Source organism: Rana temporaria, chromosome 12 (assembly GCF_905171775.1).
Source record: "Rana temporaria chromosome 12, aRanTem1.1, whole genome shotgun sequence".
In the NCBI taxonomy this organism is placed as follows: Eukaryota; Metazoa; Chordata; class Amphibia; order Anura; family Ranidae; genus Rana; species Rana temporaria.
Genome location: NC_053500.1, coordinates 69,687,781 through 69,703,135, shown reverse-complemented (window position 1 = coordinate 69,703,135; position 15,355 = coordinate 69,687,781). Strand labels below are relative to the sequence as shown.

At 45.6% G+C, this 15,355-nt stretch overlaps 1 protein-coding gene across 1 annotated transcript in view; it reads right to left on the bottom strand.

The window, feature by feature from the left end:
- Nucleotides 1-10,598, bottom strand: part of LOC120918493 (ubiquinol-cytochrome-c reductase complex assembly factor 1) — a 227,158-nt gene extending 216,560 nt beyond the window's left edge. Inside the window, exon 1 of the mRNA XM_040330099.1 lies at nucleotides 10,483-10,598. Within this exon, the coding sequence (XP_040186033.1) occupies nucleotides 10,483-10,506 (24 nt within the window). The 5' untranslated portion in view covers nucleotides 10,507-10,598. The remainder of the gene's footprint in view (nucleotides 1-10,482) is intronic.
- Nucleotides 10,599-15,355: the final 4,757 nt, after the last annotated feature.

Sequence of the window (15,355 nt, the reverse complement as noted above, 5' to 3'; positions counted from 1 at the left end):
GAGAGAAAAAAGCCAGATAGTAAGGTAAAAGCAGCACACATTACACACCGTTAGGCACACAGATAACACCTTCCCAGCCAATGTCGTTAGTACAGTGTTAGTGTACAGCGGGTGTTGGCAAGCCATCGATTGTGATTAATGGCGGGGAGTTGACAGGTGGCTCATGACCACGGCTCTGCCTCCCCCTGACCTCCTCCACTCTCATGTTAACTAAGAAGAGCAGAAGGCAGCATATTGCTGGATGGAAGGCGGGGCGGGAGCTGCCTCAGTGATTGGTTTCTAGGCCGCCCTAGCAACCAATCACCAGGTTGTTATTTTAAACTCCGGCAGCTCCCGCCTTGTAGGTAGGAAGTGCTACCCACACAGCGCTGTGCGTATGTGAAGGGGACAATGTGTGGGAGAACTGTGATGAGAACTGTGCGCCCAGGATACGACGGCGTAGGAAACTTACGTCGGTCGGATGAAGCCTAGTTTCAGGCGTATCTTGCTTTCAGAGTCAGGCGCATATGTGCACTTAGGCGGTGTATCTCGAGATACGTCGGCGTAAGTGCTACGGGAATCCGGGTCATCATGTATAAGTGTGCAATAAGTCTGCATGCACATACAGTATATTTTTTGTGATGATTGTTTCCTTGTCCTGGCTGATGTTAATGAGGAGCACTCACTTGGAAGCCATATAGCTTCAAGCAAGCTTTCATCCAAGTAATGACACTTTTCTTAGGCACGGCAGCATGTTTTCACACTTCTCGCTAAATTAAATATTAGTAATTTCAGGCTGAACATGACAGAGCCCTACTAATTCAACTTAATTAAAAATACTGCATCATGTGAAGACGTGTTAAGAATAACTACAGAGGTGCAGATACAATCAGGATAACATAGGAGAGACCTGCTGAATTCACACGCTGTACCCGCCTTATTATGGTATGCGAGTAGAAAGATGTACCATAGACTTCTATTACATTCTGTGGGTTTGGTGCACTTTTTGGATGCAAACCAAAACTCCTCAAAATGCAGGTGTTGGTGCACTTTCACAATGTGCACCACACCCGTCGGATATAATAGAAGTCTATAGCAAAGCAGTAAACCGGTGTAAACCGAAGCGCTTCGGTGTGAAAGCAGTCTTATGGGCGGCTCTTGAGGGGCGGTAAAACTCCATAGTTGAGACATGTTTCCCTCACCCCTGTCCCCACCCCACTGGTGTAGCATCAGGGGTCACAATGGCAACCCCGCCCCATGCTCCAGGGGGCCCATACAGCCTCCCTCTCACATTCTGTTAAACATCTAGGGCAATCAAAGGCTTAAATGTGCGCCCAGCCAGTGTTTGTGTTCACTATCTGTGCTGCTTTTACTAGAGGAAGAGATTGATTCTAGGCCCCTCCAGACAGGAGTGCGGGATTATATATATATATATATATATATATATATATATATATATATATATATCTTTTTTTCAGGGGGAACTTGGTGGAACTCCTCGAGTTCCACCACCTCTGGCTCAGACCATTGGGGGTCCCAATGTTGTTTGGGTACAACGTTGCACGACCGCACAATTGTCAGTTAAAGTGACGCAGTGCCGAATCGCAAAAAATGGGCCGGTCATTGGGCAGCCAAATCCTGCGGGGATGAAGTGGTTAAGAATGAATTGCTTTTTTTTTTTTTTTTACTTTACATAATAACTAAATTATACAGCACACTTTTTTTTAAGGTTATTATCCAATCAAAACAATAAATCGGCCAACTAATGGATTATGAAAATAATCATTACTTGCATCCCTAGTGTTGGCCTATGTTCTTGTAGGGTTTTGCTGTGTGAAATTGCAGACATTTTCAGATAAGGCACACCAACATACATTTATAGGGCCCATAGAGAACAATTGTGTTGGTCAATGCAGATCAACGTGCCTGGTGTGAACAAGTCCTAAGATAAAGCAAAACTGCACCAGAGAGTAATGGCGGCGATCATCGATTTTGATCGTGACTGTGACATTATGGCAGACACATTAGACACTATTTTGGGACCAATGTCATTTTTACAGCGATTAGTGCAATAAAAATGCACTGATAACTGGGAAAATGACACTGGCAGTTAACATGTAGGGGGCAATGAAGGGGTTAAGTGTTTCCTAGGGAGTGATTACTACTGTGTGGGGGCGTGGCTTGGCATGTAACGTCACTTATCGTCGTTCCCTATGACTTGGAACAGACGATCAGTGACACTCACACTAGGAAGAACGGGGAAAGGTTTGCTTACACTTACCTCTCCCCGTTCTTCAGCTCTGTGACCTGATCGTGGGACACCGGCAGTGATTGGGTCCGCGGGTTCCTCGGGCACAGTCACGGAGCTCATTACCGGGTCGTGAGCATGTCGCCGGCCACGCGCGACCCACGGCTGGGCTCTTAAAGGGCAACCTACCTGTACGTGATTGTGCCCAGCCGTGCCATTCTGCCGACGTATATCGGCATGAGGCAGTCCACAAGTGGTTAAATACCACCAAAAGAAAGCTCTGTTTGTGTGAAAAAAATTATAAAAATGTCATATGGGTACAGTGTTGCGCAATTGTCATTCAAAAGCTAAAAATTAGCCTGGGCATGAAGGGGGTAAAAGTACCCAGTAGGTAAGTGCTTAATATGCTCCTCCTCTATAAAGACAAGATACTACACTTTTTAACCATTTTTTTTTGTTTAAAGTGTATTTTTTTGTGCGTGTACTCGAGAGGAGCCGGACTGCAGGAGTTGGGAGTAGGCAGGCCTCCCCCAGAGGCAATCTGCCACCTTTCTCCATGCCCCGGGTGGCAATGGCGGGTGTGTGAGAGGGTCCTCCCACATAGCCCGCCCTACCTGCTCCGCTTTGAAGTCCAACGGGGCAGAGAGACTCTCTATAAGGGAGTGAGAGGATCTAGACCGCTCAACCAGACCCGTTAGTCCTTCACCTTTCTTTTTAGAGACCGCGTGGTCAAAGTGCGTGCATTTTAACCCAATTTTGAGTGCGTGTAAGTGTGGTAGTTTTTGTGGGAGGGGGGTGGGCGTACTAAGCGCAGGCTTACCTCGCACAGCACACCCACCGGGAGCCGGGCTGAGACCACCAAACTCAATTCACATGTAGCCGAGACCAGGATCCGAACCCCTAGCTGCAGAGGTGAATGGCTTGTCAGCGCAGTGCCAATCGCGTTGAGCCACCGCAGCTCCCACGTTTTAACCACTTCAATACCCGCTCATAGTCATTTGACGTCCACAGATGGGATCTCCCATCCTGGGTGGACGTCATATGACGTCCTGGGTTTGTAGGGGGATTTCTGAATGATGCCTGCAGCTAGAGGCATCATTCGTTAGTGCCGGCGATTCTGTGCAACATAAGAATGATCATAGCGGCGGTTCCGCCACTTGATCGTTCTTATAGACTCCCGCCGCCATCCGGTGCTTCTCCGGGCTCTCCCGTGCCATCGGGGGCCCGGAGAAAGAATCGTCCGGCGCAGGCAGGAAGCATAGAGATGACTGGTGACCATATGGTCAACAGTCATCTCTATGACCGTCGGAGGCCCGGGCGCGATGTGATGACGTCACGCCCGGGTACACGTAAGTAAACAAACCCGCGATTGCGGCTAGTAAGCAACACTAATCATGAGATCGGTGAAGTCTTATTGACCCCGCATCTCTCCATAAAGAGGACCTGTCACACACATTTCCTATTACAAGGGATGTTTACATTCCTTGTAATAGGAATAAAAGTGAAAAAAAATTCAAGAAAAAGTAAAAAAAAAAAAAAAAAAATAAGTAAAAAAAAAAAAAGAATAAAAAAAAAAAAAATGTAAACGCCCCTGTCCCCGGTAGCTCGCGCACAGAAGTCCTATGGGTGGAAGTGACGTTTTGACATCGCTTCCGCCCTGCTATGGTATGGAGACGGGTGGGGGCCATCTTCCCCTCACTCGTCTCCATACCCAGCCACAGAAAGGACCCAATCGCCTCCGCTGCTGCCGACTGCTCCAGTAAGCGGCGGGAGGGGGGGTCATCTCCCATCGACGATAAAGGCGATCTTGCGGTGAATCCGCCGCAAAGACCACCATTATCGGAAACCGGACCGCCGGCTGAAGAGATGGATACCTGGGTTATGGCAGCTAGCTGGCGGTGCGGAAGTTGTTAAAAAAGAAGTATGGGTTTTTTTTGGGTTGATTTTTTTGGGGGGGATTTAGATTCACCTAGGTGGAAGCAGCATCAGTCCGATGCAGCATTTGTCCCCCGCTGCACTTACACTGAGGACTAAGCCACCGAACATCACCGATCGCTCGGTTCTAACAGTTCCCAGAGCAGAGAGCCGGAGACTCTAAGTCACAGCTCTATGCTCTGCCCCCTCCTCACTGGGCTTTGGAGGGGGTGGGGGTGGACAGCTCAGCCTCTCAGCTCCTGCTGAGAGACTGAGCCGGGTGTCGGTCCAGGGATCTGGAGGATTCAGACTCCGTGGTCGTAATGACACGGAGCCTGGACCAACATTGTGATGTCAGCAGAGAGCCGACTTCAGCCTCTGTCTGTTGAAAACGGGTCACAGGAGTGCAAAACAAACTGGAAAAGGTGCAAAATCTACAAAAGAAGTACAGCCAAATGAGCTTTAGTGTATTTCTCCTTTACGGTTTGCTTAGCAGGGACTATTTACAATACTTTTACATTCAAGCTGTAGGGCATTTGACACTTACCCTGGAGTACTTTACATTCCAGCTGATTATTTAACGATGAATAAACTAGAGCAGACTAGTGTAAAGTTTTTCACACAGCGATTCACATTGTGACTAACTAGGTCATATGTAAATTACACACGTGTTCACCATAAGAGGCAGTTCACGCCAAGAATCGCACTGAACACACAATCACATATCTGCACAATTTGAGTGCAGTGTGTTTTTAGCCTAATCACTTGAAATGACATCGCACAGTATACATGTGCACACTGAAATATTTTGTATCGGAATTTAGTTTTCGTCTGAAAAATACATTTATTAGTTACTCCCGAAATGTTTTTTTATTTATTTTGTTTTGTTAAAAAATGCATTAGTCTGAAAATCCGAATGAATTAAGGTCAAATCTGTCATTGAAAGCTTTAGGTGTCTGTCGAATGTTCTAAGAAGATTTGATGGAGTAGCCAAACTGTACTACGCCGCAATTGTACATTTCTGGTCGAATGTTCCGCTTACAAGCTATAGAAGAATTCTAATGTTGTATGACATTAGTAATAATTATATTTATAAATTATTATTACTAGTAAACCAACATTCGAATTCTTCTATAACCTATGGGCTGAGCATTTGACAGGAGAAATGTATGATTGCGGCGTCGTACAGTTTAGCTGCTCCGTCGAACCTTCTTAGAACGTTCGACAGACACCATAAGCCTTCAATTGACAGATTCGATGTTTGTATGTTTTTAGCTGCTTCGTCGAATTTACGTTGTTCAAGTAGAATGGTCTACCCAACACTGTCTCTATAATGTTGAATCTTTTCTCTCTATCTAGAATAATCCTGGACTATTAGAGTTAAGGTTAGGCACATTTGACCGCAGATTCGTTAGACACAGATTGTTATTGTCAGCGTCATGTCAAATCTTCTATCTATATCGAACTGTTGTAGCAATGAAAACAAAAATAAAGCATTTTTTTGGATTTCGGATTCTGCACGTTCATTTAAGTTTTTGTTAAAACGATAAAGAAAATACCCGAAATTCTGACGAAAATGCATTCGGATGAAAACGAATGCACATGTCTACTGCACAGCACTACTTTAACCACTTCAATACAGGGCACTTCCCCCCTTCCTGCCCAGGACAAGTTTCAGCTTTCAGCGCTGTAACACTTTGAATGTCAATTGCGCGGTCATGCTACACTGTACCCAAACTACATTTTTATAATTTTCTTCCAAAAAATAGAACTTTCTTTTGGTGGTATTTGATCACCACTGAAGTTTATATTTTTTGCTTAACAAATTAAAAAAAGACCGAAAATTTTGAAAAAAAAAAAAGTTTTTCTTTGTTTCTGTTATAAAATGTTGTTTTCTCCTTCACTGACTGCCACTGATGGGGCAGCACTGATGAGGGCGGGAGGCGGCACTATAATGTAGAATTGATGGGCACTGATAGGTGGCACTAATGGGGTACTGACAGTCATTACTGATGGGCACTGACAGGCATTACTGATGGGCACTGACTGGCAGCTGATAGGAAGATGTGGTGAGCACCTGTAAAGGGGGCTGAACTGATAATCAATGCGCTGACCATAGCCCCCCCCCCACCCCCCCGACAGGAGAGCCGCTAACCGGCTCTCTCTGTCAGCACGAACCAAGAAAAGCCGTTAACTGGCACTTCCTGGTCTCAGCTGATCACTTGGTAAGGAGGCTGTCATAGGCTGTTTACCTCGATCAAAGTTGCAGTGTGTCAGAATGACGCATCACATCACCAATCGGCGAGTGATCACGGCTTATCCTGCTGGACGTCATATAATGTCCAGTCAGGATAATGTAACCACTTTGCGCACGTCATTTAGTTATATGGCGGGTGGGAAGTGGTTAAAAAATGCACTGCAACGAGATCACATGATACTTCTGTATGTAGCACTACCCCCGAAGGAGCTGCTGGTTTGTTTTGGGTGGCACGTTACCCTGTATCGCCGCAGTCTAGGGTACTCAATGAGAGCTGCAACAAAGGGAATGTCCGACAGGTGTCTTTTCTGTGCTTTTATTACCCAGCTGGGTAAAAACGATAATAGTAGAATTGAGTGAAGAGATAGGAGAAAAGGAAATGGCAAATTCAGGTGTAACTGGATATGGAAACAGTCCTGCTTCCAAACGACAACTTTACATTGCCACTCTAGCCAGAGAGGGTATAGTGCATCTGGACAGGCCTCTCTCACCAGCCTGGCAGCCAGAGTGTCACTCGAACTTAAGCTCAAGTCTCTGCCACAGACCCTCCTAGAGGTTGGAGAAAATTATGGTCCGGAATCCTCTTTCAGTAGATTCAGCACCCGGATCTCCTTCAGGTAGTTTTGGTCAAATTAGCAACTGAGAGGCGACCAACATCCAGCCTGTCAGAACCCAGGTTGTCCTCCGATGAATGGACAGGCCTCTCCTGGAACACCAGCCATGTGCGTGGTATCTTTCAGGCAGACTCCCCATCAGTCAGCTTCCTCCAATGGGACGATCAGCTCAGGACCACCTTCAGATTGGGAACCCAGTCAATCACTGGATCCGCACAGCAGATCAATTGCTCCGGGCCAACGTGGTCCAGGAACACTGCTGTACACGCACACCCTGGCCAAGAGGGGCGTTTGCGGGGGTGTCGTGGAATGGCTACCCCAATGGTGGGTGCCACACGAGGAAGAACCCAGAGGAAATGGTGTCTGCCCCCTAAATACCCCTCTCCAGCATGCACAGCGAGGTGGCCCAACCCCTGACTGGCTGCTGAGTGACACTGCTGCCACCTGCCGTCTGGGGGTGATGGGAATCCCCGGACAAAAGGATAGCCCACAGTACAGTCAAGCTAGAGCAGAGACCCCAAATTTAAACAATTAAACTAGTTCAGAGCCAACTATTTCTCTGCACTTTTCCCTAAATTTCAAATAGCACCAGCTCTGAACATAGCCAGGCGCTACACGTACAATGTGATCCACTGCATTTGAGGTGTCATTAGCATTGCATTGACACATGCTGCAGACTACAAATGGGTATGGGCATTTAGGTATGGCAAGTTTTATATTGGTATAGCTTGGTTCAATATAGGTATGTATATGGCATACTTGTGGGATCCCAGTGGAAGCTGAAAATCACTGACAGACACCACTATTGTAGTGATCTTCCCAATCGTCTGTGTCTCGCACCAAGCTGTTGCCCTGCATGCTACTAAACACTATTGCGAGCACCATTCAGAGAACGCTTTTCATTTTCTCAAAGAATGCACAGCCTTCTCTGATTGAACAAGGTAGAGAGATGTGGTGGAATGAATGATTGCCACTTTATCCAATGAGAGAACACTGCATCTATTGAGAAAACATTTTCTCTGAATGGCATCTGTGCTGAACTCCTGTGGCCCTTGTGGTACCTCCTAAAGCAGACGGGAACCCTCAAACTCCAGTGTGGGACTGGTATATTGGAGGTGAGCCATGCTTTTGTTTTGATTGTACCAGGACAATGATTGTACCAGGACAATGGGCTGTTTATGTTATGTGCTGCACAAACCCGTTTATTTTCCTGAGTTCTGAAAGTGCAATAAAGACTCTTTTACAAGTGATATATGTCTGGAATACGCTGGATATACATTAAATTTAGGGCTGCGGAAATTAACAATTAATTCCTTGATTAATCGTTAATTTCTTTGATCGATCAAAATAATTTTGATCGAGTACGGGATCCGCGGATCGAGCTCCGTGGTCTCGCCTATAGGAAAGGCCGCGGCTTCAGCCTAGCTCCCGAGCCACGGCCATCTTGGTACACCTGGCGGCGGCCTATTAGTGGCGCGCTGACGTCATCGTTGGCTGCCTGCTGTGAGTGTGCTTTCTATTCTGGGAGATGGGGAGATGTGTGGACATTACGGTTATAATTAATCAAAATTAGTCGATTAGCAGCTGTGGCTAGACCATGCACCAATGGCTACTAACATTCAGGACATGTTTTAGGCTACTTTCACACTGAAGCACTGGTGGTAAAGCGCCGCTATTTTTAGTGGCGTTTTACCGTAGTTTTTGCTGCTATTTTCGGCCGCTATCGTTGCGGTTTTAACCCCCGCTAACGGCCGGAAAAGGGTTAAAAACGCCACTTGGCAGCATTTTGCAGGCGGGTTGGAGGCGCGACCCCATTGTTTTCAATGGGCAGGGGCGCTATAGCACTGGTATTTTTACCGCTCCTACAAGATGCGGCTGGCAGGACTTTTTTTAGCGTCCTGCCAATGCAGCGCTCTCCAGTGTGAAGGGCTTTCATACTGGATAGAAAGGAACCGCTCTTTCAGGGCGCATTGCAGGTGCTATTTTTAGCGCAACAGCGCCTGCAAAGCGCCTCGGTGTGAAAGCAACCTTAGGGACATTTTACACAGGTAGCAAAAGGGTGGTAAAGACAGATGGTTGATTTTTGTTTTTACTACCTTCTGACTGCCCACCTACACCTACCCTAACATTACAGCCAGGAGGTGTAGGCACACAAACTACAGCAAAACATGGTGGCCATGCAAGCATAACTAGACAGGTGGCTCTGCCTCTCAGACTTGCTCATTGAAATCAATTGGATTGTGCCGCAACTACAAGCCAACTGTTTGGCTCACGGGTGCAGTGCCTCATTTCAATACAATGTCTCCTTTTGGATTTAGGAAAAAGCCCAAAAAATAAAAGCAAGCATTTAGAAGGTGATGGTATAGCATCGAAATGCCAAAATGACCCACCATGGAGTCCGACGGCCATGTAAAAAAGCCCTCACTGAATCGCCCCCGTATCAACTGATAATCAGTGCCCATTAATGCAGTCACATCAGTGCAGCCTATGGGTGCCCATCAGTGCAGCCTCATCAGCGCACATCAGTGAAGAAGAAAAATTACCTGTTTGCAAAATTTTATAAACTACGAAAAAAACATTTTTTTATTTTTTTTCAAAAATGTCTGTCTTTTTTTGTTTATTTAGCAAAAAATAAAAACACAGTGGTGATAAACACCACCAAAAGAAAGCTCTATTTGTGTAAAAAAATTATTAAATAGTGCGACAGCGCTGAAAATTGGCCTTGGCATGAAAGTGCCCTGTAGGCAAGTGGCAAAACCTGTAAATGCTGTACCACAATCGCATACTTTGTACGTGGCTCCTCTGACTAGTGTGGGTCGCTGTTGGTGGCGGTAACGTTTCATTTTTTTGCGCCAGCACGTGTATAGCTATACGCATGGGGTTCAGGTGGGCAGTAAAAGTGTGCTCAGTATTAAGTCCGACACAGCTGAATGGTGTTCCTGTGTGACTCTGGCCGGATTTGATTTTTGGTCCATTCATCTGAATGGGTGGAAATCACGCTGGATCGCACTGAAAGTAATGCATGCGCTACTTTTCAAAAACGCATGAGATCACATGGTACTGTGGTACGGGGGCAACCTGGTACAGGAAAACGTACCGTGTATGCGATTTGTGATTGAGGCATCGTTAGTGGACATGGGGTGGGAAACGTGGGTTTCCTGCACTGCGACAGACCACGTTAGGGGACACATAAAACGCGCCCACTAAGAACCCCAAAGATTTATTTTCTATATATTTATACTCATATATGTTGTCTGGTAGAAACTTCCCATTGCCTATAAAGAAGAGCTCCAAACTGACCTTTATGTATGGTCAGTGTATGAGGAGAAGCCGGGGTGACCTTGTGTCATTTCTGTCCTCCCCCTCATCACACACATACACTGACCTACTCATCACCCGGCCCGCCCCCCAACACTGAAGACCGTACCACTCCGAGACACCTGTGGGGGGGATCCCAGCACCGTACTTACTCCTAATCTCATGAACGCTGTCATACTTGAAGCAGTTCAGTTGCCGCTGCAGCCCATCCAGCTCTTCATTCCATGCTGAGACTGAACAACTTCCGAGGTAAACTCTCCTCGCATCCGCCAGCCGCTCTGTCACTGGCGGGCGCCATGTTTTGGTTGGCGCCAAGAGTTATAAGGAGAGCTCTACACAAGTTCTTGTAGAAATTCTGTCCCTTGAATGTGAGCGGGGTATATGGAGCTCAGTGTGGGGATCATAGAGCCGGAGATTTCAGGGTTATTTAAGCTATTGCCTGACTTGTATGAGGTGTTTGTGTCTAGAGGGAGAATAGAGAAGGGATATGTGAGCTGGTGATAAATCCCTATATTCTCTATAACAGTATAGACCCAGTCAGGAATACACAGCTCACACCTGTCCCTGATTTGGAGCAATGTCCCTCTGGCCCTCTTTCCTTCTCACTTGATCCTCATTTTAGTTGTACATAAAATGCAAGTTTTATCTTTCAAAATTAAAAAAAATAACAAAACAGTAAAGTGTGCCCAATTTTTTGTATATTGTGAAAGATAATGTTACGCCGAGTAAATAGATACCCAACATGTCACGCTTTAAAATTGCGCACACTTGTGAAATGGCGCCAAACTTCGCTACCACTTGCCCACGGCTAGACGTCTAAAGACGTTTTGGGCTTTGTGCAGTGATATCTGAATGATAGGTGCAGCTACAGGCATCATTCAGATATCAGCATTTTCAGCCAGCGATTCCCTACACCATAAGAATGATTATAGCGGCTGTTCTTACGGGCGGCGAGAGGGTTACGACTAAGGATGAGCTCTGGCGTGTTCGCATGCTACACGTGCAGAGCCCGCCAGGAAGTGTGCACGGCGCTGCGCTAATCACAGCCAGGAAGACATTGTCCCGATGCTCGGCTGCAGAGATCGGGAAATGTCTCCCTGGCTGTGATTAGCGCAGCACGTGTAGCATGCGAACACGCCGGAGCTCATCCTTAGTTACGACCCACTCTGGTGCTTCTATCGACTCACCGCTGCAATCGGCGAGCCAGAGAACGTATCCGCCGGCCCCGGATGTTGATCATAGAGATTTCCAGCGGGCCAGATGGTCGCCAGAGTCTCTATGATCGTCGGAGGCCGAGCGCGATGTTATGACGTCACGCATGGCCTCTGCATTCAAAAAAACGGCGGCGCCTCGGCTGCGAAGCCGAGATCGTTTTTTTTTATTTTTATTTCAGGCTTTCCAGCCTAGTGTTGAGATGTGAAGTCTTATTGACCCCATATCTCACTGTAAAGAGGACCTGTCATATTCCTATTACAAGGGATGTTTACATTCCTCACATTAGGAATCAAAGTGATCAAATTTAATAAAAAAAATTAAAGTGTCAAAAAATAATTTTTTAAGTGAAATTAACAATATTTTTTTTTAAGGTACCCCTGTCCCCGTGTGCTTGCACGCAGAAGCGAACGCATACGTAAGTCCCGCCCACATATGAGAACAGTGTTTAAACCACACCGCTAACGTTAGAGTGAGAGCAATAATTCTAGCCCTAGACCTCCTCTGTAACTTAAAACATGTAACCAGTAAAAAAAAAAAAAAAACGTCGCCCATGGGGATTTTTAAGTACCGAAGTTTGGCGCCATTCCACGAGCATGTGCAATTTTGAAGCGTGACATATTAGGTATCTACTCGGCGTAACATCATCTTTCACATTATGCAAACAAATTGGGCTAACTTTACTGTTTGTTTTTTTTTTAAGCATGAAACTGTTTTTTATTTTTCCCAAACAAAAATGCGTTTGAAAAATTGCTGTGCAAATACCGTGTGAGATAGAAAGTTGCAATGACCGCTATTGTATTCTCTAGGGTCTCTGCTACAAAAACAATATATAATGTTTGGGGGTTCTATGTAATTTTCTAGCAAAAAAAATATGATGTAGGAGAGAAATGTCCGAATTGGCCTGGTGGGCAAGTGATTAACCACTTAAAGCGGGGGTTCACCCAAAAAAAATTTTTAACTTTACATCTAGCAGAGCCAGCATACTAAGGACATTTACTTTCGGCAGGTCTTTTTTTTTTTCTCCGTACATACCTTTATATTCTGTTTTTGTCCAGGGCTTCCGGGTTCCGATGACTGCGGGACTGGGCGTTCCGATCCTTTGGTTGAATGATTGACGGCTTGTAAAACAGGTGACCTGTTGCACAACGCACGTCACCAGATGTCGGGAAATAGCCGATCTGCGAGTCGGCACTATACGGCGCCTGCGCAGTCAGCTTTACACGGCGGGCGCAGGCGCCGTATAGTGCCGACTCGCAGCTCGGCTATTTCCGGAAATCTGGTGACGCGCGTTGTGCGACAGGTCACCTGTTTCACAAGCCGTCAATCATCAAACCGAAGGATAGGAACTCCCAGTCCCACAGTCATCGGAACCCGGAAGCCCTGGACCAAATCAGAATATAAAGGTATGTACGGAGAAAAAAAAAAAAGACCTGCCGAAAGTAAATGCCCTTACTATGCTTAGTCTAATGTTAAAAAATAGTTTTTAGGATGAACTTCCACTTTAAGGACCGAGCCTGTTTTTCAAACTCGGCGTTTACAAGTTAAAAACATAATTTTTTTTACTAGAAAATTACTTAGAACCCCCAAACATTATACATTTTTTCTAACACCCCAGAGAATAAAATGGCGGCAGTTGCAATACTTTTTGTCACACCGTTTTTGCGCAGCGGTCTTACAATCGCACTTTTTTTTGAAAAAAATCACTTTTTTTATAAAAAAATAAGACAACGGTAAAGTTAGCCCAATTTTTTTTTATATTGTGAAAGATAATGTTATGCCGAGTAAATTGATACCCAACATGTCACTCTTCAAAATTGCGGCCCGCTCGTGGAGTGGTGACAAACTTTTACCCTTAAAAATCTCCATAGGTGACGTTTAAAAAATTCTACAAGTTGCATGTTTTGAGTTACAGAGGAGGTCTAGGGCTAGAATTATTGATCTCACTCTAACGATCGCTAACGATCGCAGCAATACCTCACTTGTGTGGTTTTCATATGCGGGCGCTGCTCACGTATGCGTTCACTTCTGAGCGTGAGCTCGTCAGGACGGGGCGCTTAAAAAATATATATTTTTTTTATTCTTTATTTTACTTTATTTTATTGATTTTAAAACTGTTTAAAAAAAATGGGTCACTTTTATTCATATTACAAGGAATGTGAACATCCCCTGTAATAGAAAAAAGCATAAAAAGCACAAAACCTCCTGCGCTCTGGTGTTTCACCAAACCGGGTACAGCAGTGTAGTCTAACGGCAAAAATCAGCAGTCTTGCAGCCCTCCACAGAACAAAGGGTGTTCATATGGCTAAAACGAAACAGAAAAGAAAAGGAGGGCGCACCGACCTTGTGCATTACCACTTAAAATTTTTAATTAAAACAGAATAAAAAGCAATGGTCCTACTCACAAGACAATCGTAAGTATGCGCTTTTCAGACAACTGGACTGGGCCTCGCGGCACCTGCCAGTGGAACTTCAGACATCTGAACGGCTGACGCGTTTCTGGGGCGTACCCCCTTCTTCAAAGCCTGGATAGTCCGTGATACCTCTCTCCTACTGCGTGTCCTACTTTTATTTGGGTGCATGTGTGTATGTGTGGGCGTCACCCGACGCTACTGGCCAAAGACTGCAAGTCCCACCCCTATCGCGGGGCATTCCCTAACTCAGCTGCCAACCCAGAATGTCAGCCGCAACTGAGAAGGACAGATAGTGACAGAGCAATCTGCGCACCTCTGTACAAACCTCAGTCTCCCTGTCAGTGCACGACAAACGGCAGGAAACTCAAGACCCACCTATACATAAACAGGTGATCGCAGTTCCCAAAAGTGGAACATCTCCAGAACGACTCCTGTCCCCCAACACAGGAGGGGAACAGGTAGGGACTATTCTAATATGTCTTGGCCATTTGGAGGGTGCCTGTGGTTTTGGAAACTGCGATCACCTGTTTATGTAAAAAAAAATGCCTCTTTAAGAGCTATGGGCGGAAGTGAAATTTTGACATTGCTTCCACCATGCTATGGTATGAAGATGGATAGGGGGCCATCTTGCCTTCACTCGTATCCATACCCAGGAAGGAAGACCGATCACCTCCGCTGCTACGACGGCTCCGTTAAGCGGTGGAGGGTGTCATAAACTGGACTGCCCGCTGAAAAGATGGATACCTGGGTATGAAGGCAGCTTCTGCCATTACCGAGATATCCATCTTTAAAGTGCCGATGTATATAAACAGTGGGTGACGTTTTAATTTTTTTACAGGTTACATGTTTAGAGTTACAGAGGAGGTCTAGTGCTAGAATTATTGCTTTCATGGTAAAGCATGCGGTGATAACTCATGTGTGGTTTGAAATGCATTTACATATGTGGGCACGACTTACGTGTGCGTTTGCTTCTGTGCGCGAGCACACGGGGGCGCTTTAATTTTTTTTTATTTTATTGTATTTTTTTTATTTTTACACTTTCTTTTATAAAAAAAAAAAAAATGTATCACTTTTATGCCTATTACAAGGAATGTAAACATCCCTTGTAATATGAATGGTGGTGTCATAGGTCCTCTTAATGGAGAGATGTGGGGTCTATAAAACTCCACATCTCTCCTCCAGGCTGGAAAACATCAGATCTGATTTATTTTTTTTAGCCGAGATGGCCACTTTGTTGATATCATCGCGCCCAGGTCTTTTTGGTCACCAGAAATCTCTATGCTCTTCATCCGGCGGCGGCGGATTCTTTCTTCGGGTCCCCGATGGCATAGGAAAGATCAGCACCGGATGGCAGCGGGAGGGGATGTCCCCTCACATCACCTATAAGAACGATCTAGCA